Genomic DNA, 24,571 nt, shown 5'->3' with positions numbered 1-24,571 from the left:
GAATTAACCTCAGGGTTGAGGGCATAGCTCAGGGCAGAACACATCCCTGCAGTACCAGAATAGGCCAGAAGGGGGCGTGTGACAACTCCATCCCCACCACGCACACCCAGGAGCTGGAGTGTATTCACAGTTGTGAGCCACTGGGGGTGGATGCTGGAATCAAACTCAGGTCCTCTGAAGGAGCAGCAAGGGCCCTTCACCACTAAGCCAACGTATCCCAGCTTTAGGCAAGCCTTGGAAAAGGGTATCGGATGGCAAGGCTGATCCACAGTGCCTGCTGCTCCGTGGGGGGAGGGTGGAGAGGGGCGCCCCTGAGCTGGTGCTGGCAGCCGCCGGGAACAAGGTTCTGTAGGAGCGTGTTGGGGAAGCAGGAGGACTGTTCTGAGCAGGTGACCAGTCCCGTGGAAGTCCTGGAGAAGAAAGTGGAAAGAGCTGGAAGCGTAACTCAGCTGGTAGCTGCCTGCCTAGCCCACAGGCAGGCTGCACAGACCTCTCATCCCATACCTGGCGTGGAGGCAGGAGGATCAGAAGTTCATTCTCAGCCTGGGGTACATGAGCCACTGCCTCTCACAAAAGAGGCTGGAGAGAATGGTTAAGAGCACCAACTGCTCTTGCAGAGGACCTGGGTTGGATTCCCAGCACCCACATGGTGGTTCACAACCATCTGTAACTCCAGTTCCAGGGAATCTGACGTCTCCTTCTGGTTTCTTGAGGGCACTGCATGCAAAACACTAGTACACATAAAATACAAATAAACCATTTGAGCCAAGTGGTGGTGGCGCACGCCTTTAATTCTAGCACTCAGGAGGCAGAGGCAGGCGGATCTCTGAATTTGTCCAGGCTAGCCTGGTCTACAGAGTGAGATCCAAGACAGCTAGGGCTACACAGAGAAACCCTGTCTCAAAAAAAAAAAATTAATTAAAAACATAAAACTCATGCTGGAAAGATTACTCAGTGGTTGAGAGCACTGACTATTCTTCCAGGGGTCCTGAGTTCAATTCCCAGGAACCACATGGTGGCTCACAACCATCTGCAATGAGATCTGGTGCCCTCTTCTGGCCTGCAGGCAGACATGCAGACAGAACACTGTATACATAATAAATAAATAAATCTTATTTTTTAAAAAAAATCTTTTAAAAGAAAAATATGTCGTGGCAGAATGCAGGAAGGTGTGAGGAGGCTGGGGGCATCTTCTCACCTCTTGTCCTTGCTGTGTCTCCCACAGAACAACCTCCCCCCCAGCATGATGACCCGAAGAAACACCTACGTGTGCACAGAGCGACCAGGGGCTGAGCGCCCGTCCTTGTTGCCAAATGGCAAAGAAAACAGGTACGTGAGGCCGAGGCCGGGGATGAAAGGGAACCTAGGGAGTGGGTGAGCCACCCCCGACCCCGCACACACACACTGATGATCAGAGCCGACACATGGCCGTGTGGGTGTGCCCAGCAGCATCCCCTTGCCCTTTATGGGCAGATCTCACCGCCGAAGGTGTTCCCACGTGGTAAACCAGTCCTCAGTGCTGAGGAGGTAGGCCGCCCTGACCTCCACCCACGAGCGTGGGAACCAAGTGGAGTTTGAATAGAAAGTGAGTAGCCACACACACACACACACATATGCACACACACACACACACACACACACACACACACACACGCGCGCGCGCGCACACGGCATGGTGCCAAGCACCCGAAGGAAGAGAAGGGAAAATCAGATTTCAGGATCACCCTTGGTTACACAGGTAGTTCAAGGCTAGCCTGGGCCACATAAAATCTGTTTCGTTTTGTTTTAACTGAGGAAGTGGCAAAGTTGGTTAGCGCTTGCCTGCCATGCCCAAAGCCTTGGATTTGGTGCCTGCCCTACACTGGAGGGTGGGGATTGGGGGGAGTGCCACATGCCTGTAACCCCAACTCTGGAAGGGGAAGACAGGAGGAGGATCAGAAGTTTAAGGCCAACCTGGGCTACGTGCGATCCTGTCTCAATATAAAAAGAAAGGGGCAGGAGAGATGGTCCGTGGTAAGAGCACTGGCGCTCTTGCAGAGGACCCGGGTTTAATGCCTGGTGCCCACTGGTGGCTCAGGACCCTCTCTAACTCCAGTTCCGGGACATCCGATGCCCTCTCCTGACCTCTGCAGGCCCCGGGTCCACGTGGTGCCCAGGCATACATGCAGGCAAAACACCCAGGCACATTAAAAAAAAAAAAATTAAAAATAACTTTTTTTGAAGGACAGGCAAGGGGAAAAGGGAACATGGATTGGCTCCATCCAGACCAAACACAGTTCTCACCTACCGAGCTTTGGGCACACTGTTGGCTGGTACCCAGTGCATTCTGGGACTTGCTCTGAATGCATGTGTGTTATGATTTGGTGGGTGTCCGTATGAACCTGGGACTGCTCGGCACTGGATCATGGGTTAACGGGGGACATTTCACGTTTCTCTTCTCGCAATGGGACTGGCACTAACTGTTCCCAGGTCCCATAATCCTTTATCCAGGATTTAGTCTGTAGATCACATTTAATGACAAGGAGATTATTTGGTAGTTACTAAATTTAAAAAAAAATACTAACAACGGGGATTCATCAAGCAGCAGCTCTCTGGCTGACCCGACCATGTCCAGAGACCGGCTCATCACTGCCAACTGCATTGCATTCTGGATAGGTCCTAATCCCTCCATTTTGCAGCTGAGACATAACAAAGTACAGAGAAGTTAAGTGGGTTGTCTGAAGTTACACAGCTGCGCGGGCGAGTCAAGGAGCCAAGGATTCCAGGATCCTTATTTGTGGTCAGCCTAAGATGTTGAGTTCTGACAGGGAACAGGGCTGAGCTGTAGAGACGGCCGTGGCTTCAGAACGGTGGAGGTTCCGATTTCTGAGACACAAATCTAAGAACAGATTCTCCCGAGCCTGCCCGTGTGCGTGCGAGCCCCGCTCAGGGTCCGAGGCGGCTGTGCCAACTGCCAGTCTCCCGGCAGTGCCTTTGAGGGCATGGCCCAGAAATGGTACAAACAGCTGCCGGCAACCTCCCGGGTGGAGGCAGTCACGTGACTCCTTGCAGCCCGAGTGCTGGAAAAGTCTCCAGCTGGAGGCTGTGTGTGTGACTGCTGCTGCGGGCCTAAGGGTGTGGATGCAGAGAGAAGGAGCAGGTGCATTCTAGGGGAGGCGAAGTAGCCTCTGAGATCCGGGCTGAGTTTGAGGGCCCCGGGGACCCACACATTGCAAGTCTGGTGTTACAGTTCTGGAAGCTAAACAGGGTCGGGTCCGGTTAGAACTTGGGTGCGAGAATCTGGAGGGTGAATTTGGGCCCCACCCTGACTGGTCTTTCTCTGCCCACAGCTCCGGTACCTCACGGGCGCCCCCCGCCTCCCCCTCCAGTCACAGCCTGGCTCCCCCATCGGGAGAGCGGAGCCGCCTGGCTCGGGGCTCCACCATCCGCAGCACCTTCCACGGGGGCCAGGTCCGAGACCGGAGGGCAGGGGGCGGGAGTGGCGGGGGTGTGCAGAATGGACCCCCAGCCTCACCCACGCTGGCCCACGAGGCCTCACCCCTGCCCTCCGGGCGGCCTCGCCCCACCACCAACCTCTTCACCAAGCTGACCTCCAAACTGACCCGAAGGTGAGCTGCGGCAGATGTGGGGTGTGGGCGGGGCGGGGGGCGGGGCCTAACCTGTCTTCTCTGCTTCGCCTCCTACACCTGACCTCTTGGTCCTCTGCGCCCCCTGTCACCCTCCCACCTCCGTACCCCACAGGGTTACCCTCGATCCCTCTAAACGGCAGAACTCTAACCGCTGTGTCTCGGGCGCCTCTCTGCCCCAGGGATCCAAAATCAGTAAGTCCCGCTCTGCTCTGTCTCCACCTCTCTGTCGCACGGTAGACTGGGTGTGTGTGTGACCTCGGGAGGAGCCCTGTGGGTGGGAGCGAGGTACAGAGTCTATGTGGAGTGGAAGAAAGCAGAGGTGTGGGGCAGTGTCAGCTCGCCCGAGGGGCCTAGAGCGAGCTTTTCTCGTCTCTGCTGCAACATGAGGCTGGTGACCACAGAAACAAGGGGGTCCTGGGGACCCGGAGAGGACCTCGCGGTGGAAATGCTTTTGAGAGTGTCACTCAGACGTGGATTGTCGTTCCCAGTCTCTGTTACTCCTGAGCACCTACTGTGTGCCTCGCATGGCACAGCTACCCAATGTGAAATACCCACACGCTGACAGAGCCGCCCTTCTAATAGGGGACAGAAGGTGACACACGTAGGCCATGAGTTACTGAGACTGACAGGAAGACTTGCAGTCTCAGCACTGGGGAGGCTGAGGCAGGAAGATCCCAAGTTCAAGGCTAGCCAGGATATAGAAGGATAACATGTCCGAAAACTGCAAAAAGAATAAAGCCAACAGGGTATTTGAGGGGAGGAAAGATGTGACTCAGCTGTACATCACTAGCCTAGAACCCCCCAGTGAGGGGCTGGGGTGTGGCTCAGTGGTAGAGTCCCTGCCTAGAATCCCCAGTGAGGGGCTGGGGGTGTGGCTCAGTGGTAGAGCCCCTGCCTAGAGTCCCCAGTGAGGGGCTGGGGGTGTGGCTCAGTGGTAGAGCCCCTGCCTAGAATGCCCCAGTGAGGGGCTGGGGGTGTGGCTCAGTGGTAAAGCACCTGCCTAGAACCCCCCAGTGAGGGGCTGGGGTGTGGCTCAGTGGTAGAGCCCCTGCCTAGAATCCCCCAGTGAGGGGCTGGGGGTGTGGCTCAGTGGTAGAATCCCTGCCTAGAATCCCCCAGTGAGGGGCTGGGGGTGTGGCTCAGTGGTAGAGCCCCTGCCTAGAACCCCCCAGTGAGGGGCTAGGGGTGTGGCTCAGTGGTGGAGCCCCTGCCTAGAGTCCCCAGTGAGGGGCTGGGAGTGTGGTTCAGTGGTAGAGCCCCTGCCTAGAGTCCCCAGTGAGGGGCTGGGGGTGTGGTTCAGTGGTAGAGCCCCTGCCTAGAATCCCCCAGTGAGGGGCTGGGGTGTGGTTCAGTGGTAGAGCCCCTGCCTAGAATCCCCCAGTGAGGGGCTGGGGCGTGGCTCAGTGGTGGAGCCCCTGCCTAGAGTCCCCCAGTGAGGGGCTGGGGCGTGGCTCAGTGGTGGAGAGCTCACTAAGGAAGGTGTCTGTCTCTTGAATGCCTGTGTGTGTCTGTGACTGTGAGTGTGTTTGCACCTTTCTCTATGTAGGTGTGTCTGCCTTTTTTTTTTTTTTTCATCTTTCAAATCCTTCAGTATTTCTCCTCCAACCTACACTAACCATTTACATGCGGACCCCACTCTGGATGGAAGGGATCAAATCCAGACTACAGCTTTCCCAGCAGCCAGCAAGCGGGAGAGCTGAGCTGCAGCCAGGGGGCTGCTGGAGTCTGGTGGCAGTGGGTGGGGGAGGGGTTTGCTTATGTCCAGATTTACATTCTGCCCCTCCCCCCTCCGCTAGGGTCGCAGACGAACCTGAGAGAATCGGGGGACCTGAGGTCACAAGGTGAGTGTGGTCCCCACCCTGCCTGCCTGCACACACCCTAAGGCCCCATCTCATGCTCTGAAAGCCAACTTGCTGGAATGTTCTGGGGCCCTTCCACCTGTCCTGAGACTCATTTCCACCGCATCTTGCCTCTGCACCTTCCCATAGTTGTCAGTGTTTCGAGCTGTGTCCCACCTGCAGCCCAAGGTCCCTCCAGTATCACCACCTTTTATCTGTTACCCACATCTTTTATCCATTGCCTGCAGGATGTAGGCAAATCCAGCCATGGGATAGCTAAGTGTCCACACAGACCCAGCCTGTGACATTTTTGGAAGCCTCTCTCGGTCACTCCTCCTGGGTTTTGCCATTCTAGGACAAAGGAAGCCTCAGCTTCTATAAAAACAAATAGATACCACTATGTCATGATAAAACATTATATCCATGCTGGCTGTGGTTACACAGGCCTGCCAATCCCAGCACCTTGAAGGCTGAGGCAGGAGGATGCAATTTCAAAGCCTACTGAGACTATAAAGAGCTCAAGGTCAGCCTTGGGCAAATTAATACGATCATGACTCAAAATTTGGGGATAGAGGGCTGAGATGTAGCTTATTGGTAGAGCCCCTGCCTAGAATCCCCCAGTGAGGGGCTGGGGTGTGGCTCAGTGGTAGAGCCCCTGCCTAGAATCCCCCAGTGAGGGGCTGGGGTGTGGCTCAGTGGTAGAGCCCCTGCCTAGAATCCCCCAGTGAGGGGCTGGGGTGTGGCTCAGTGATGGGTACTTACCCAGCCTGCCAGAGACCCTAGACTCCAGCCCCTACAATGAGAAAAGAATAAATTTCTACAGGTATATTCCAATAAAACTTTATTTACAAAGCAGGCAGCATTACTTTTGCACCACTCTGCTTAGTTTGACACACCACCAGTTCAGAATCCTCTAGGATGTCTCATTGGCTGGGTGTGGGTGACATGTCTGTCTGTAAACCAATGCCTGTGGCCTGAAGAGTTCAGAGAACTGATTGGTCAGCTTTCATATGCTCATACCTGACATACACTTATTGGCCGGAACATTGACTGTCCCAAACCACAGGAAGATGAGAGGGCCCTGCTAGAAGACACCTGTGAAGCCATTCCATGGCTCAGGAGGTTGAGGCCAGCATGGGCTACACAGTGAGATCCTGTGTCAAAAAAAATAAAATATAGCCACGCATGGTGGCACATTCCTTTAATCCCAGCACTTGGGAGGCAGAGGCAGGCAAATCTCTGTGATTTTGAGGCCAGCCTGGTCTACAGAATGAGACCCTGTTAATCTGTGGTCTGAGTGAGAATGTTGGTCCCTTATGGAAGCTGTCACCACCAGAAAAATGATATTGGTTAGGATGCAGGTGCAGCAGCACTTGGGAGGCCAAAACCACACAAACTCCTCTTCCAAAACATGGGACACAGCTAAGGTAACTGGGTCACTTGTCATCTGAATCCATTTCTTACAACCCTGTCCCTTAGAGGCCAGTTGTCTTTTGACCCATGTTGTTGCTGATATGAGTCACAGGCCCACCTAGTCTTGTGAAGGAAATGATAATAATTTCTTCCTCTTAGCCCACAGATGGTGTGTGTGTGTGTGTGTGTGTACCTAGCTGCAAGGGAGGCTGGGAAGTACAATCTTCAGTGTGTGCACCTAGCTGCAAGGGAGGCTGGGAAGTACAATCTTCAGTGTGTGCACCTAGCTGCAAGGGAGGCTGGGAAGTACAATCTTCAGTGGCACTTTTGTGTCCCTGTGCATGTAGGGGTAGGGATGCATGACCCCTCCTCTGCCCTGTCTGACCACCCCTGTCCCCTCCTCAGTTGCAATCTACCTTGGGATAAAGCGGAAACCGCCCCCCGGCTGCTCCGATTCCCCTGGAGTGTGAAGCTGACCAGCTCTCGTCCTCCTGAGGCCCTGATGGCTGCCCTGAGACAAGCCACCGCAGCCGCTCGCTGCCGGTGCCGTCAGCCGCAGCCGTTCCTGCTGGCCTGCCTGCACGGGGGTGCGGGCGGGCCCGAGCCCCTGTCCCATTTCGAAGTAGAGGTGTGCCAGCTGCCCCGGCCCGGTCTCAGGGGCGTCCTCTTCCGCCGAGTGGCGGGCACCGCCCTGGCCTTCCGCACCCTCGTCACCCGCATCTCCAATGACCTCGAACTCTGAGCCACCACCACCACCGCCACCACAGCCGCCATCACAGCCTGGGTCCCTTCCTCTATCTCTGGGACCTTTCACTTCCCCAAGAGGGGAAGGGGACAGAAGAGGGGGAGCCCCGTTTCTTCACCTCAGTTTCCCTGGATTAGATTGGTGGACAGAGACAGTCCTCTTGGCTATCGTGGGGACACATGACAATGATAAAATACGGCTCGGCAGGGGGAGCTGGTACCCTCCTGGGGCCTCTAGTGCCCCCCACACCTTGCTCTGCTGCAGGGAGCCTGAGGAGACTTTGGGGACAGGAGTGAAAAGGGAAACTGAGGAAATTCTCCCATTCAGGGAGACCTGCCAGGCATAATGACTGGAGACAGAACTTGGGGGTGCAGGGAGTGGGGGGGTCACAGGCAGAACTTTCCCCTCCCTCCCCTTATGCTCGAACCCCCTTCCTGCCCCAGGCTGGCGCGGGGCACTTTGTACAAATCCCTGTATATACTCCTGTCCCTCTGCAGAGGTCTCTCGGGGAGCTGCCGCTGTCACTCCGGTTTTTAAGTTATTGCCCCCCCCTTCTGTCAGCTCCTCATCTGCAGCCTGTTACCCAATAAATAATAGGAGAGTCCCTCTGGCCCCCGAACCCCTCCCCGGCCGACCTGGGGTTTTGCTTCCCGGCCCTTGGCCTGCAGGTGAGCCAGGGAGCTGGGGACTTGACCCCAACCTGTGGTTCTGCTTGCTGAGCCTTGGTTATCTCATCTGCAGAATGGGAACGGTGGGGTTGGAGGGTCAAGGGTGACCGAGGAAGAGGGCAGGGCAGAACTCTGTCAGACCCTCCTCTCGGCCACCTGCCCGCCTCCGCTGTATTACACTGGACTCAGCCTCTTCCTACTCAGTAACACATGTATTCAATAAACACTCGATGACTGGTGCCCACTCCTCGCCAGGCCCAGTTCTGGACACGAGTACAGAGCCCGTCTGTGGGGGGGGTGGGGCTGGTGTAACCGGAACCCAGACGGCCCAGGGGAAAGGGTTCGCGAAGGCACTCCATGGGTTGTAGCTGTGGCTCGGTTGGTGCCGTGCTTGCCTGGTGGGGTGCCAGATTCCATCCTTATTCTGCAAAAGTCAGCCCTGTTGACAGGGCTGGCCCACGCCTTTCATCCCAGCTCTCCGGAAGCAGAGACAGGTGGATCTCTGTGAGTTTGAGGCCAGCCTGGGCTACAGAGTGAGATCCAGGACAGCCAGGGCTACACAGAAAAACCTTGTCTGTGTCTGGCCTATAATCCAAGCATGGTGGAGACAGGATAAGGGGCATCCTGGGATACAGAGTTGAGGCCAGCCTGAGATACGTGAAACAACTGTACCAAACAATGTTTTGTGAGTAGAAGTTGAGCAGGCTTCTGTTTTGCCCTGGCAGCCCTGCCGGATGTCCACCAATTCAGCGGAAGTGGTGATTTTTGGCTTTTGACACTTGAAAGCATCAGGCTCGTCTTACTATGTAGCCCAGGCTAGCCTTTAACTTGCAGAGTGTCTTCTGTGGGGACAGCCCCAGTCCTGCCTTGGTAGGAACTGCATCCCAGAAGAGGGCTGTCTGGATATTGTGTTCAAGGGCAGTGGGAAGCCGTGGTGAGATTGTCCGCATGGCAAGATGCTGGGAGCTGGGCGGGTGGGGAAGGGATGGGGTGGGCCAGCGGGGGGATGCTGAGAGGGGCTCAGGAGGCAAAGCAGACTGGTGACAGACGAGACCAAATTCTCTTGTCTTTGTCCTCAGTAATGACTGAATGCTGGGGTCAGTGCTGATGCACGCCTTTAATCCCAGCTCTCTGCCAGTTCAAGGCCAGCCTGGTCTACAGATCAAGTTCCAGGACAGCCAAGGCTACACAAAGAAACCCTGTCTTAAAAAACAACAATATAATAATAATGATGGCTGTGAGTGGAGCCAGGACCAGCAGTGAGGTTTTCAAATGGATGATATTGCCCAGGACGGTCTAGTATCTGGCAGGCTGTCTTATCACCTAGCCTCTATCTCACATATCCTATGAGGTCTTGGGGACAGACAGCTCCGGACCTCAAGCTGAAGGCAGAACATGAATTTTTTTTTTTTTTTCGAGACAGGGTTTCTCTGTGTAGTTTTGGTGCCTGTCCTGGATCTCGCTCTGTAGACCAAGGTGACCTCGAACTCACAGAGATCTGCCTGGCTCTGCCTCCCGAGTGCTGGGATTAAAGGTGTGTGCCACCACTGCCTGGCTGAATTTCTTAATCTCTAATGACTTGATTTAATTTTTTGAAGATTTAATTGTTTTGTGTGTCTCTGTGTGAGTTTCTTTGTGCTGTGTGCAGGCAGGTGCCGGGGAGGCCAGAGGAGGTGTTGGAGACTCTGAATGGAGTTACAGGTACCTGTGAGATGTGATGTTAGTGCTGGACTGAACCCATGTCCTCAGCTGGACAAGCAAGTGTACTGGACAGCTGAGTCACCCCCCCCCCCCCCGACAGCGTTTCTCTGTGTAGCCCTGGCTGTCCTGGAACTCGCTCTGTAGACCAGGCTGGCCTCGAACTCACAGAGATCCACCTGGCTCTGCCTCCCAAGTGCTGGGATTAAGGGTGTGCGCCACCACAGCCTGGCCAGCTCTCTTTCTCTAAGACCTGGTCTTACTATTTATCTCTGAGTGTCCTTGGACTTTTGGCAATCCTCCAGCCTCAGCCTCCTGAGTGCTGGGATTACAGGGTGCTACTACTGTGCCCCCCTCTAGGGGCTCTCTACCCGCATCCTTTTATTTTGAGAGCGTCTCTGTGACTCCACAGCTTCTGTTCCAGATACCTGCTGCAGTGCCTAACTTTTGGGTTGTTTTGGATCCCATGTAGCCCAGCCTGATCTCAAACGCTGCACTGCCAAGGCTAGCTTTGAACTCCTCATTCTCCTGCCTCCACCTCCTAAATTCTGGAATTATAGGTATAGGACATTCGCTATGTAGACCAGGCTAGCCTCAAACTCACAGAAGTCCAACTGCATCTACCTCCTAACTGAGGGGCTTGGGGTGAGTCGCCATGTCTGGCAATAATTGACTTCTGTTACCTACCCCTTTCAGTCTCAAAATCTTGCCCTCCCACGTGCCCTCCGGCTCTTCCCTAGGACCAAAGATTCCCAACCTGAAGGACTTTCTAGTGAAGGTCCAACCCACACCCTCCACCTGGAAGCAGAAACTCGGGCAAAGACCTGTAGCCAAGGTGGGAGTGGATGAGCATGGAGAGCAAGAGTCCAAGGTCATTTGGCAGAGGGTTCGCCTGGCAAGCAGGAAGCCCTGGATTAGGTCCCCAGCAGGGCATGGTGGCACACGCCGTAATCCCAGCATTCAGGGAGCGAAAGCCAAATGATTAGAAGTTCAAGGTCAACAGGGTGGTGGTGCAAGCCTTTAATCCCAGCACTTGGATGGCAGAGGCAGGCAGATCTCTGAGTTCAAGACCAGCCTGGTCTACATTGTAAGTTCCAGGACAGCCATGACTATGTAAAGAGACCTTGTCTCAAAAAACAACCAAAAGTTCAAGGTTATTCTTGACTCTAGTGAGTTGGAAGTCAACCTGGGCTACATGAGACACTGTCTTTGAAGGAGCACCAACCACAGAAGGGGACTGTGGCAGATGAACTATTCCACTTTATGTATTATTTGTGTATACGATGTGGAAGGGAACACCTTTGTCAAGACAACTCAGTTTGGGGAGTTGGTTCTTTCCTTCCCCCTTGACACGGGTTCTGGGACCAAACTCCCATCATCGGGCCAAATCAGCGAATACTTTTCACCTGGCGAGTTCACCACTAACTGCCAGCGAAGAGGGCATGGTGAGTCTGCCTTGCCATCCCGGATTCAGGAGGCTGAGGGAGGAGGTTAATGCAAGTTTGAGTCCAGCCTGGGCTACATAGTAAGTGCATATAACACACACACACACACACACACACACACACACACACAGCGCCAAGTATAGTGGTGCACTCCTCTCACCTCAGAACTTGGAAAGTGGAGGCAGGAGGATTAGAAATTCAAAGCTATCCTCAGCTACGTAGGGAATTCGAGGCCAGCCTGGACTGCACGAGAGGCTGTATCAAAACCACAAAAAACCGTGCAGCTAGAGAGGGCGGAAGACAGGGCAGGAAACCAACGAGACGCCTAAGTGGGAAGCCACGGCCGGATACCTGAGTCCCCGCTCCCTCTCCCGCAGTAGCTGTCACACAGCTAAGGCCACCACGGACTTTTATTTGAGGCTGGGCATGGGGAAGCAGCGTGCGCTCCAGATGCGCTCGGGAGCGCCCGGGCGGAGCTCCAGCTGGTGGGCGGGGCTCCGGAGAGACGGGTTCTCATTGGCCAGAAGCCAGAGGACAAAGCCCACTGATTGGACTTCCGGGGGGCGGGGCTCCAGATGCCCACCGCTGGCCGGTGAGGCAGGCGCGGCGCCTACTTCTGGGCAGGGATCATGTCGTCGATGGCCTGGCCCTTTTCCAGCTTCTTCTCCATCTCCACCATAAGCTTCACGCCGTCCACCACCAGCTGCACCTGTTCCACCTCGGACGAGCCCAGCCGGTCGGCGTTGGAGATGTCGAACACCGCGCCCACGGCAGCCGTGTCCACGCCACCTGCGCCGGAGCAGAGGCCACGGAGGCATGAGCAGGAGCAGAGGTGCGGGGACGCCCCTGTGCCCCACTGCAAACGCCTCGGGGATTCGCTGTTCACAGGTCACCGGCTCTCAATTCTGGGAACCACAAGCCTGGATTTTATGGTGAGGTCCTCGCTTGACCATCCAACATGAAATTATAGTACAGGCCAGAGAAATGGCTGCGTAGGTAAAGATGCTTGCTGATGAGACTGACGACCGACCTGTGTTCAATTCCCAGGACCCACATGGTGGAAAGAGAGAGCTGAAGCCGTGCTCTGACCTCGCACAAGTGTTGTGAAATAGGACTCACCTCTCTCACACAGATAAATGAATTTAATTTTTAAAATACGCCGGGCGTGGCGGTTACGCGCCTTTAATCTCAGCACTGGGGAGGCAGAGGCAGGAGGATCTCTGTGAGCTCAAGACCAGCCTGGGCTACAGAGTGAGTTCTGGGACATAGACTCTATGACTTGGAGAGTTTGAGGCCAGCCTGGTCTACAAAGCAAGTTTCAAACCAACCACAGTGACTGTCTCCGTGTGTGGGGTGGCCCCCCGGGGGCGGGGGGGAGAGAACATGATGGTTAACAGTGAGTGGCTGCCTGTGGTCCAATTAGCCTCACTCCATTTACTGGTTGGGAATCAGAGGCCCCACGGAAGGGTCAGGGACCTATGTAAAATGCACATCAAATAGCTTTGACCCCGGAACTTGCAGGGGTGCCCCTCCCCAGATGCGGCCCATACCTGTGCCGCGCTTTTGCAGACGCAGGCGGGTGAGAATCTCTTCGAATTTGGCATGCTTGCTGAGGTTCGCCAGCTTCACGTGCACGCCTCCGCGCAGCCCGGTGCCCAGGTTGGAGGGGCAGGTGAGCACGTAGCCCAGGTGCTCGTTCCACATGAAGGGGTGACCAGCCTTCTTGAAGATTTCCTCAATCTGGGGGAGGGGGAGGCGAGAGGGCATCGGGGGTTGGTGCCCGGGGGGTTTCTGAGGGACAGGTGTTAGGATGTAGGTGGGGGTGGGGTTACCAAGGGGTGGGCGTGGAGAACCAACCCGGAGGAGTTCTGGAGAGAGGCGGAGGGCAAAGGTGGGGGCAGGCTTCAGACCCTGGGTGTGGGGATGGGGCTTACATTGGGCACGGGGTGGGTGGTGCGGGGCTTCGAAAATAGGTGAGGTGCGTTCTGGAAGGTGGGGTTCAGGCTAGGGCTGGGATTAAGAAAGTTGGCAGGATGGGTTAGGGGTGTCTGAGTGTGGGGAAGGGTTGGGGCCTTCTTGGGGAGATGGGTAGGGTGGAATCAGAAAGAGCAGAGCTTGGTCTCTGTGTGTGTGTGTGCGCGTGCGTGTGTGCGTGCGTGTGCGTGTGTGCACGCGCATCTGTGATGTGCGTGTGTATATGTGTCCGTGTGTATGTAGGTAAGAGGTGGAGATTGGAAAGTGGTGGGGAAAAGCCTGTTGATACCCGAGGAAGGAGTCTTGGGAACTGGGCATGGTGGCTTGGAAGGGCAGGGCTGGGTCTAGGACGGGGCGTGACTCTACAAAGTGGGTGTTGCGGTCAGGATGTAGTCCCAGGTCCCCGAGGAGGGGCCGACACCCACCTTCTGCAGGCCCACGCAGAAGCGGCGGAAGACCTCCTTCATGTTGCCCCCCTTCTCCATGGAGATGACGCGGAGGTGGTCCTCCTCGTTCACCCACACCAGGAAGCTTTTGTTGTCGTTGTGCCTAAGAAGGGGCAACCCGAGCCCCAGAAGTTAGCAGGAGTTCCACGGCCCCGGAAAGTAAATGCATTCCTTTGTCCAAACACAGTCCCTCCCTTTGGGCACTGGGGGACATGGATGAGGTGCACCTGGTTCCCAGTCACATGTCTGCAAAACTTCAGTCTCAGCTTGACTCCTCGCCTTCCGGGCACCCAACGGGTATCCTGGCACCCAGAAGGCTGAGGCGGGAAGAGCTGGTGTATGAGGCCAGCCTGGGCAACAGAGTGAGTACGAAGCCAGCAGAGGATACGGTGGCAATGCACCTCCTGTGACCACAAGGTCATATCGACAATGTTTATCTGCAGAGCCCAAGCTTCGCATGCCAGGATTCTGAGATTTCAACTGTCTTCAGGGTTGTTTTTTTTTTTTCTTTCCCCAAGCCAGGGTTTCTCTGTGTAGCTTTGCGCCTTTCCTGGAACTCGCTTTGGAGACCAGGCTGGCCTCGAACTCACAGAGATCCACCTGCCTCTGCCTCCCAAGTGCTGGGACTAAAGGCGTGTGCCACCACTGCTTCTTTTCAATTTTTATTTTGAGGCCCAGCCTGGCTTCAAACTCACTGTAGTCTGGCTGGCCCTGAGCTGGGAACCTCCTGCCTAGGCCTCCCCAGCGGCTGGAATGAGAGGCCTACGCCAGGAGGCCTGGCTGATGTAAGCGCCTCACTGTGCTTCTTTGGTCCGAGTTTTCTGAACCACGACACCTGACCAGGGCTAGGCAGGGTTGGAAGGCAAGGTCATGGGCTCACTTGATGGAGAAGGGCCGGGGGACTGGAAAGAAAGTGGAGGGGCCAGGAGAGGGACTCACCAGATGCCACGGGCGTCAGGCCAGTCTCGGGCCATGCCTGAGGCCAGCAGCAGAGGGGACACAGGCTTGTCAAACAGGAAGTGGTCATCGATGAGCTGCTGCTGCTCCTGCTCCGTCATGCTCTTCAGAGGGTAGTACTTGCCTTTGAATTCGCCTGTCAGGCTGTTAAGAGCTGAGGGGCGGGCCACAGGAGAGCGATCAACATCCTGTCTCGCCTCAGCTGGGGTACCAAGGACCCCACATTGCTGCCCTTGACACCCTGAGCCTGGACATCAGAGGGGTCTCCAAACTACCCACACTCCACATCTAAACCATGTCCCCCCATGTGCCCATGTCCCCAAGGACATAAAGCAGACCCTCCCACCCAGTCTACCTGCAAGAGCGTGTGATTCCTGGACCTGGCTTTTGATTTTTGTTTCTGAGACTAAGCCTCATCTTGTCGCCTAACCCGACCTCAAACTCTCTATGCATGGCTCAATCACAGAGGGCTTAAGAATGGCCTCTCTGGGGATGGGCGGCAGCAGCAGGTGGAGCTCTGTAACTTTGAGGCCAGCCTGATCTACATAGTGAGTTCCAGGACTCTGTAGAGAGACCCTACCTCAAAAAAAAAAAAAAAAAAAAAAGCCATTGTAGAATTTATACCTTGTGCCAGCTAAGGGCACACACTTGTAATCCTAGCATCTGAGAGGCTGAGGCGGGAGGTTCACTAGTTGGAGGCCAGCCAGGGCTACACTGGGAATCTCTGTCTCAATTAGACAAGAGAAAGAGAAATTTACAGTGACTACTATAAACATTTGATTTTGGGTTTGTTTTTTTTTCTTTTCTTCCTTCCTTCCTTCCTTTCTTTTTTTTTTGTTTTGTTTTGTTTTGTTTTTTGAGACAGGGTTCCTTTATGTAACAGCCCTGGCTGTCCTGGATCTCACTCTGTAGCCCAGGGTGGCCTTGAACTCACAGAGATCCACCTGCCTCTGCCTCCCAGAGTGCTGGGATCAAAAGTGTGTGCCACCACCACCTGGCCTGCACAGATTACTTTCTTTCTTTTTTTTTTCTTTTCTTTCTTTCTTTTTTGTTTGTTTGTTTGTTTTTCAAAACAGGGTTTTTCTGTGTAGCCTTGGAGCCTGTCCTGGATCTCGCTCTGTAGACCAGGCTGGCCTCCAACTCACAGAGATCCGTCTGCCTCTGCCTCCTGAGTGCTGGGATTAAAGGCGTGCGCCACCACTGCCTGGCGATTTCTTGTTTTTGAGGCAGAGTCTCACTATGAATCCAAGCTGGCCTTCAATTCGCGTTGATCCTCCAGCCTCAGTAGGGTGCCAAGCCCAGGCCAGCTAACAGGAGCAACCCTCTGTGGGTTCTCCGCCACACTTGCCAGATTCCCGGTTTTGTCGCCTCACCCATTTTGAGAAATCTCAGCTGCAACAATGTTTGCTGAATTAATGAATCATCAAGTAAATGAGTGAATGAGTGATGCGTGAACAATGAGTATGAAGACTCCGGGGTAGCTGAGTGCAGGACTTCCCCGGCCGCCTCAGTGAGATGCCCCCAAACCCGGAGCACGGGTAATGCAGCCAGCCTCCTAGTGCCGAAGCCAGCTCTAGCGGAACCGGAACCGGAACCGGGTGCAGCTGTTGGGGACCTCACCTTCCACGGAGAGCTTCTCCACGGCGCGGCGCTCTCCACGGGAGCAGTGCGGGGGCAGCGTGTAGCCCTTGATGCTGCGGCCAGTGCGTACGCGGCTGCTCAGCACGTAGTTGGGGTCCAGGTCGTCGCCGCCCTGGGGAGCGATGGGGTGTCAGGGAAGGCAGACCTGGCCAGCCCTGGTCTCAAGAATCCCGTGGGTGGGGCTCTCACTCCAGGTGCTCTGAGTCTCACTGCAAACCTTCCAGGGTGTCCCCAGCCCTCCCGGGTGTTCCCCATGTCCTCCCGGATCTCCCCACTTCCTCCTGGGTCTCCCCAGGGCCCCTTGGACCTCCCCTAGACTCTTCCAGGTCCCCAAGTTGGCTCTGAGCTCCTTCCTGCGCCCCACCCAGCCTCACTGCCCACCACCCCCTCCTACCCTCAGGATCCTGGGGTCCCATTTCCTGGGGGTGTGCATATCTCTCCGGCCCTCCCTCTGTCTGTATTTGTCTTCCCCACCTCTGTGCCTGCCCCCCCACTTCTTGGGGGTCACTGACCTTGAGGTTCTCGTGGTTGAGGTCGGTCTTATGCTTGTCTGTAGGTTTGTAGCCGCCATGGCGGTCCTGGATGATGGGGTCAAACAGGTCCTTGAAGACCGTGTAGGACTCCTCATCACCGGCCACACAGCCCACCGTCATGATGAAGGGGTGACCTGTGGGGTGGGGTGAGGTCAGTGCCGGGAGCTTAGCCATGTGACGGATGTAGGTGTCCAATATGGGAAAAAGAGCCATCTCAGGGTCCAGGTGAATGGGACCAAAGATGTTAGTGCTCCTTGGAGTCCCTGAATCATAGTATCTCAGCCCAAAATGGAGAAAAGCTCAAACAATTCACCTCCACAAAGGATCCAGGTAAGAGGCTTGAATGACCCACTCACGGGTGGGGACTGCAGAACAGTGGAGGAGACCCTGCCTAGAACCCCCCAGTGAGGGGCTGGGGTGTGGCTCAGTGGTAGAGCCCCTGCCTAGAACCCCCCAGTGAGGGGCTGGGGTGTGGCTCAGTGGTAGAGCCCCTGCCTAGAATCCTCCAGTGAAGGGCTGGGGGTGTGGCTCAGTGGTAGAGCCCCTGCCTAGAATCCTCCAGTGAAGGGCTGGGGGTGTGGTTCAGTGGTAGAGCCCCTGCCTAGAATCCCCCAGTGAGGGGCTGGGGGTGTGTCTCAGCGGTAGAGCCCCTGCCTAGAATCCCCCAGTGAGGGGCTGGGGTGTGGCTCAGTGGTAGAGCCCCTGCCTAGAATCCCCCAGTGAGGGGCTGGGGCGTGGCTGAGTGGTGGACTAGTTACCTACCATGCAGGAAGTCCTAGATTTCACTCAAAGGAAGGGAGGGTGGGAGGGAGCCCAGGTTCCCGGGAGAGGCAGGAGTCTGCCCAGTGGCCTCCAGCCCTCTGGTCTGTCCGTCCCAATATAGGCTCACCTGGGTTGTCCACCCCAGTCTGGATGACATCGTCCAGAGTGAAGCCGGAAGGGGTCTCCTTGTCTCGAAGCTTCTTATAGAGGTCGGGGGTCAGCACCTTGGCCATGTGGTTGTTGTGCTTGCTGAGGTCGGGGTACTCTTCCTCAGGTTTGTAGTTCAGCTTGAACTTGTTGTGAGTGTTACCAAACGGCATGGTGGCGGCTTGGGGGACCCTGCACAGGCGGAGGGGATGGTGAGCTCAGACCCAAGAACCCAGCTGCTGGGGGCTTGAAGCGGGAGGAGTCCTCTCCCCGAGAACCCCAGCCTAAGTTGGCCTGATGTGGCCACGTTCTGACTGTGTGACCGTCCTAGGGACCCAGTCTCTCTAGCTGGGAAAGAGGGTGAGACCTTTTGTCCGAAGCCAGAGAAGTATGGTGATAAAGAAAAAATTTAGAATCTGGGGGCTGGGGCTCAGTTGGCAGAGCACATGCCCAGCATGCACAGGACCCTGGGTTTGGTTCCCAGCAAAACCGGATATGGAGGCTCGTGCTTGTAATCCCAGCACTTAGAGGATCAGAAGTTCAAGGTCATCCTCAGCTACATAGAGAGTTGGAGGCTGGTCCCAGCTATATGGGACTGTCTTAACCCAGAGGGACTGAATAGAAAGAGGCCTTGGCTGGGCATGATGGCCCTGAAGCTGAGGCAGGAGAATTGCAGTGAATTCAAGGCCAGCCTGGCCTACAGAGTGAGACCCTGCCTTTCCATAAATAAAAATACATAAATAAAATGGATAAAAAGAGCAAAGGATCTGGAATCTGATGGCCCAAGTTTGCATCTCAGCTCTTCGTCTTGCGACAAGCTGTGTGGCTTTGAGCAACTTGTTTGAGTCTCTGTTTCCTTATCTATAAAGTGGAGACTGTGACAGTGCTCACCTCTTTGGAGGGATCTGAGGACAGGTAAAGCACCTGGGCCAGTGCCTGGCATATGACACACATTGTCTTATTCAGTTATTGCTCTGGGGTTTGTGATGGTTTAGATGAGAATAGTTCCCACACGCTCTCATTTGAATGCTTGGTACCCAGTTGGTGGGACTGTTTGGGAAGGATTGGGAGGTGTGGCCTTGTGGGGGAGGTTTGTTAGTGGGCTGGCTCTCTTTGCCTCCTGGTTGTGGATAAAGATGGACACTCTCCGCAACTGCTCCAGCACCGTGCCTGCCTGCCTGCCTGCCTGCTGGTACGCTCTCTGCCGTGATGGCCATGGACTCTAACCCTCTGGTACTGTGAGCCCTAAATTAATGCTTTCCTTTTTAAATTGCCTCGGCTGCGGTGTTTTTTCACAGAAGTTGAAAACCAATGCCAACAAGCTGTGAGGTCCCGAGGAGAGATTATATGTGTGCCCCTGAGAGAATGGATAAAGGCTCCCTTGAGATTCCCAATCCAAATCAGTCCAGGTGAGGGCATAGGACAGGTCCAGGATGCCCACCTCTGAGTCCCTCTGCCTCTGAGTGTCTACAGGGCCCCTGCTCCGAATCCACATTTCTAAGTCACTGCTGTGTGGCCCCAGGCTAGTGACTGGACCCCTATGACATCTGTATCCTGGGGACCGAGGCTTTCCCATGGGACTGGCAGATCTCTGAGTTGGAGTGGCTGGTAGGATCTGGCATCTGGCATGAAACCACAGCCGGGACTCTAGCGGCTACTGTTATGTGTTCATTTGTATGTGGGGTCATGCCTGTGCACGTTCGAACGGTGGCTAAAAGGTGACCTCAGGTGCTGTCAACTTTGTCTTTTTGGTTTTGTTTGTTTATTTGTTTTGAGGCAGGGTCTCTCATAGGCCTGGAACTAGGCTGGCCGGCCATCGAGACCCAGGGATCCATCTGTCCCATCTTACCAGCAATGGGATTACAGATATTCCAGGCCACAGCCAGCTTTTTTTTTTTCCCGTTTTTTCGAGACATGGTTTCTCTGTGTAGCCCTGGCTGTCCTGGATCTCACTCTGTAGACCAGGCTGGCCTTGAACCCAGAGATCTGCCTGCCTCTGCCTCCCCAGTGCTGGGATTAAAGGCCTGCGCCACCACTGCCTGGCTCAACTCTGTTTGTTTTTTGTTAAGAGTTGTGGATTCTGGTATTTGAACTAGGTCCTGCTGCTCACAAAGCAGACTGTATGCTGCTGGAGCCCCGTCTCCAGACTTACCACTTTTATTACAATTGTTATTATTTTATTGCCTTTTTATTACTAGACCCCTGCAGGTCTGACAATGGGGGACATCCGTGCCTCTGATCAGGGCTGGAAGGCAATGGGGAAAGGCGGACCAAGTTGAGCGAGGGGGGTGGGGCAGGACAGAGACCCAAAGCCCTTGAAGCTGCAGCCTGGTGGCTATTTTTAGATGCTCCCCATCCCCCACCGCACCTGCCCCTCCGCTCGCCTTGCACTAAGTCAGCATAGAGACAGGTGGGCTGGGGTGGCCAGGACACAGGGCCAGGCCCCGGGGCTCAAGGACACTCTGGGCTTCCAGCCCAGACCGCTCCCTTCAGAAGGTGCCCCCCCCCATAGCATGTCACGGACACCCCAGGAGACACTGAGGCCAGAGACAGAAGTCCGAACACCCTTGGATCCCCCAACACGACCCATCACAGACTCCCTAAGATCACAAGGTAAACTGAGTCATGGTGTCACACCCTCGAGATCCCAGAGACAGCCAGACAAAGGGACTCAGGAGAGCCAGGGGACTGTAAGACAGCTCATCACAAGACACTGACAATTTGAGTTTGATCCCCACACGGGGTGGAAGGAGAGACCCTCTGACCTCTGTCACATGGGCATTGTGACCTGGTCCCCCACCCCACACACAAAATAAACGTCATGATCCTTAAAACCTAACAACCAACGAGAGAGCGTCGGGGACAATGAGGCCCAAGGTCACAGGGACGAAACACAGACCCACAGGGCGACAGAGTTGACAGGTATCATGGAGACACCCGCCTCCTTTCGAGGATAAATTCTGCTCAGCTCTGGTCCCAGTCGATCCTGCCTCGCAAGCGGGGGACACTTGGCAGCTGCTGAGACCTCGGTGGGGTCCCCACAACTTGTGCTGCAGAATTCACATGCATAACACTACCAGGCGAGCGGACCCTGGGACTCCCCGCCCCCCACCCCCGTGGCTCCCCGCAGGCCCTACCTGGCTGGGCGGCTCGGGAGAGGCTGTCGCTGTCCTGGAGGGAATGCTGACCCGGGGGCAGAGCCCGCAGCCCCTGGGTTATATAGAGGGGCCGTCGGGGTGTGGTTGGCCAGGAGGGGCTGTCCCCAGGGGGGAGCCCCCGAGGGCAGCTGAGCTTTCAGCTCATTGCCCGGGCACCATGCCCATCCCCATCCCAGGCGTGCTGTGTGCCCGGCCCCATGGCCTTGTATGGGCTGCCCCAGGGGCTGCTGGCCTGTTCCCCGGTTCCCAGACCAAGTGCTGAGTCGAGCTGGCCGGGGACAGCTGGCCCCCCGCCGGGAACATGGAACGGGAATACTTTGAGTGTCCCAGGCACGTAGGAGCCCTGGCCCCCTGAGCCTCTTGTACCGTGCCTCAGGCCCCTGCAGCTGTGGAGGCACCCAGCACCCTCCCCTGGACCCTACTGCTTGCTGAGGACCAGCAGCTGGGAGAACCATTCCAGTTTGGTTTTGTGTTTTTGAAACAGGGTCTTACTCTGTAGCCAAGGCTAGCCTGGAACCCACTATAATATAGTCCAGGCTGGCCTCAGACTTGTGACAATCCTCCTGCCTCAGCCTCCCAAGTAGGATCACATGCCTGACTTCACTTTCATATTTACTTATTTTGGCTTTTTGAGACAGGCTCTTACTATGTGACTTTGAACTCATGACAAACCCTGCCTCAGCCTCGCAAGTTGCTGGGATTCCAGGTGTGCGCCATCTTTTGTAGTTGTGAGTTCAGAACCCGGGACCTCATGCGCACCAGGCAGGTGCTGTGCTGTGCTGTTTCCCGGGGAGCCACATCTCTATCCTGCAGCACCTGGGGGGGGGGGTTTTGCAGTGAGAGCCAAGGGCCCCCGGACCCTGGGGAGGACACAGGCCTGTGGTCACCCAGCTGCAGAGAAGGCAATGACCACGGCCAAAGTTCTAGAACCAGGTGCAGTTTCACCCCAGGAGCCCCGGCACCGGCCGCTCCCACCATTGTGGAACTGACAAGGGAAGAAGCCAGCAGAAAACCTAGTCAAGGGGAGGCGAGCCTGGGCCGAGGGCAAGTGGTGGTCACCCTCGGCCTGCCCCCGGCCCTGGATCCACCGGGGACAGGGTTATTTTTAGAGCGAGCTTCTCTGCCGTGTCTATGGAGCCCAAGACCCGGGCACTGGGATGGGGGGGCTCAGGCAGCAGGTGTTGGGGGGGCCACCACGTGTCCGGGTTAATTATAACCAGGCATCTCGGGTGTCCCCAGGCCTTGCCTCCATACATGGGCAGCTTGGACCCCTGGTGGCCGCTCCCATCCCCAGGGAAAGGTAGGCTGGGTGGTCCCAGAGCTGTGCAGGGCAGATGGAGCAGGACGTGATATGACGGGAGCCTTTTGCACCTCAGCTGTGACCAAGGAGGGGACATATGGAAGTGGGACCAGCAAGGAGGAAGCTTCCTCCTCTGCCTGGGAGGCGCCGGGATTGCAGGGACTGGACCACCTTCTTCAGGACTGCCTCAGGCTCCTTCTCTGGATTCCTGCTGGGGTATCTAACCAGGCTTCAGTCCACTCTCCCCCATTTCTGCCCAGACTGGCAAGGGTAGCCTGTTCTAGGGGCAGAGAAGGGAAGAAGTGCTTTTAAAATGTACTTGAGGTTCAGCCTCTGGCCCTGGCACCCCATGTTCCTTGCCGGCCCGGTCAGATGGGCAAAGATCTCCTCCAGGGTCGTAGAAGGTGATGGCCAGAGAACCAACAGGAACTAGGATTCAAGAGTTCAAGGCTAGCCTGGTCTATAGAGCAAGTTCCAGGACAGCCTGGGCTACAACACAGAGAAACCCTGTCTCGACAAAACAAAACAAAACCCCCAAAACAAAAACGTAAGTTTATTGAATACTTGCTGGGAAAACAAAGGGTGTTCCCTGACCCCTCCTGGCCGGTACAGACAGGTCATAGGCCTTTGAAGGGTGGCAGATCACAGCACTATTTCAGACAGGGTAAATCAAGGCAGGCCTCTGAGGAGGGGATGTGACATCTGATGTGGAGAGAGCCAGCGGTGCAGGGAGGGAGCTGAGGGAAGAGCAGGTGCCAAGGTCCTGAGGCAGGAGCCTTGAGGGTAGACGGGAACAGACACCGCTGGGAAAGGGACCCCTGGGGATAGTTTCTGCTGTATCTATTCGCATCTGATGGGAGCCACTGAAGGTTATAGGCAGGGAGAGGCGGGCTGCAGCCACGTCATGCACTCCAGGCCCCTGAGACCCCTCATGGGTGAGGGGGAGAGACCCCGTGGAAGTCGGAGGACAATTCCTGGGAGTCCGCTCCTTCCTTCTGTTCTGTGGATTCCAGGAATTGAACTCAGGCTGTCAGGCTTGGCTGCAAGCAAGCGCCTTTACCGCCGAGCCACCTTGCCAGCCCCTTGGCGTTCTTTTTCGGCTACATGTAGATTTTCTACGCCTTGGGTGGGGGTGGGGGGGTCCTGTGGTTCTGTGTCACTTGTCTTTTGAGATGCATGCCTAGGATATGGGGGACTCAGTCTCCCAGAATGACTTGCAGTCACGGGCTAATCATGTGACCTGGGATGAGCCAAAGCTAAACTCTTCCTGCAAGAAGGTCAACTGTGGGGGGGGGGGGGAAGGCTAGTGTGGGTGCTGATGCTAAGTACTGCTCTGAGTACTTACACAGTAACTCAGTCTCTCACCGGTGAGGCTCAGAGAGGTCAAGCAACCAGCCCAAGGGCAAACAGCTAGGAAGGGGTAGAGCTGCTGATCAGAGGGGCACAGGGCGGCCAAGAGGGTGTCGAGTTTTAGTGAAAATGACGTCCTGGCCTCTCGGCGTCATCAGGCTGTGTCCTCAGCCCTAGTCCTTCAGGACTGGTCATGTCTGCCCCCTGCCTGTGTCACGCTGCTGCCCCCTTGCTAGGGTGTGAGAGTTAGTGGGTGGAACTGAGATCGGTCAGGAGCCCCAAGTCTTGAGAAGGTTGGGGCCCAGGCTGTCCTGGACCCCACAGAGACCTTCCTGCCTCGGTTTCCAGAGTGATACCACCACAGGCAGAAGCCACCAGGCTGTATTTTGTTCGTTAGCAGTTTTGAGGTCTTACAACCATGTAGCCCAGGCTAGCTTGGAACTCCTAGACACTTGTCCTATCTCGGTATCCCAGTTGCTGGGATTAGAGGCATGAACGGCCTTCTCAATTGAGGTCTCTGCAAACATTTCTGCCTCTCAGGGCCTCAGTTTCTTCATCTTCACGTGGGCCTGGCCGGGGAGCCTACCTCGGGGTATGGATAGCTGAGTGGCTTAAGGATGTCTTGAGGCCTTGGCTGTGTGATCTTGAGAAGGCACTGGACCTCTCTGTGCCTCGTCATCCTCTCACAGTGGAGAGTGGACGGCAGTAATTTGCACGGAGGATTTGGTAAAGGCCCCGCTTGGGGTGTGCAGCCTGCTGGGACCGAGGCCAGCCTAACCACGGTGCCTCCCTGGTGGTTTGCTCCTAATCTTTATCTCCTGTAATCCTCGGAGGCTGCGCGTGTGCAGATAAGGAAACCGGTCACGT

The 24,571-nt window shown here is 55.7% G+C and overlaps 2 protein-coding genes across 3 annotated transcripts in view; one reads left to right on the top strand and one right to left on the bottom strand.

Moving 5' to 3' along the window:
* Mark4 (microtubule affinity regulating kinase 4) overlaps positions 1-8,566 on the top strand; it is a 35,285-nt gene extending 26,719 nt beyond the window's left edge. The window contains exons 14-18 of one of the 2 annotated variants that reach the window (XM_042272115.2): positions 1,226-1,329; positions 3,330-3,608; positions 3,742-3,821; positions 5,426-5,470; positions 7,286-8,566. In XM_042272115.2, coding sequence (XP_042128049.2) covers positions 1,226-1,329; positions 3,330-3,608; positions 3,742-3,821; positions 5,426-5,470; positions 7,286-7,350 — 573 coding nt within the window. In that variant the 3' untranslated portion in view covers positions 7,351-8,566. The remainder of the gene's footprint in view (positions 1-1,225; positions 1,330-3,329; positions 3,609-3,741; positions 3,822-5,425; positions 5,471-7,285) is intronic. The other variant, XM_042272108.2, reaches the window with a different exon arrangement.
* Positions 8,567-11,828: 3,262 nt separating this feature from the next.
* Ckm (creatine kinase, M-type) lies at positions 11,829-21,192 on the bottom strand. The gene is made up of 8 exons (XM_076572918.1): positions 21,034-21,192; positions 17,877-18,088; positions 16,967-17,121; positions 16,434-16,566; positions 14,796-14,967; positions 13,836-13,959; positions 12,987-13,176; positions 11,829-12,225 (listed from the first exon to the last, which is right to left on the bottom strand). Exons 2-8 carry the CDS (start codon positions 18,067-18,069, stop codon positions 12,047-12,049), a joined length of 1,146 nt encoding a protein of 381 aa, XP_076429033.1. The 5' UTR covers positions 18,070-18,088; positions 21,034-21,192; the 3' UTR covers positions 11,829-12,046.
* Between the last annotated feature and the right edge of the window lie 3,379 nt (positions 21,193-24,571).

The sequence above is a fragment of the Peromyscus maniculatus genome, chromosome 1 (assembly GCF_049852395.1).
Source record: "Peromyscus maniculatus bairdii isolate BWxNUB_F1_BW_parent chromosome 1, HU_Pman_BW_mat_3.1, whole genome shotgun sequence".
NCBI lineage: Eukaryota > Metazoa > Chordata > Mammalia > Rodentia > Cricetidae > Peromyscus > Peromyscus maniculatus.
The sequence above is the reverse complement of the archived record's forward strand: the minus strand, read 5'-3'. Positions and strand labels throughout refer to the sequence as shown.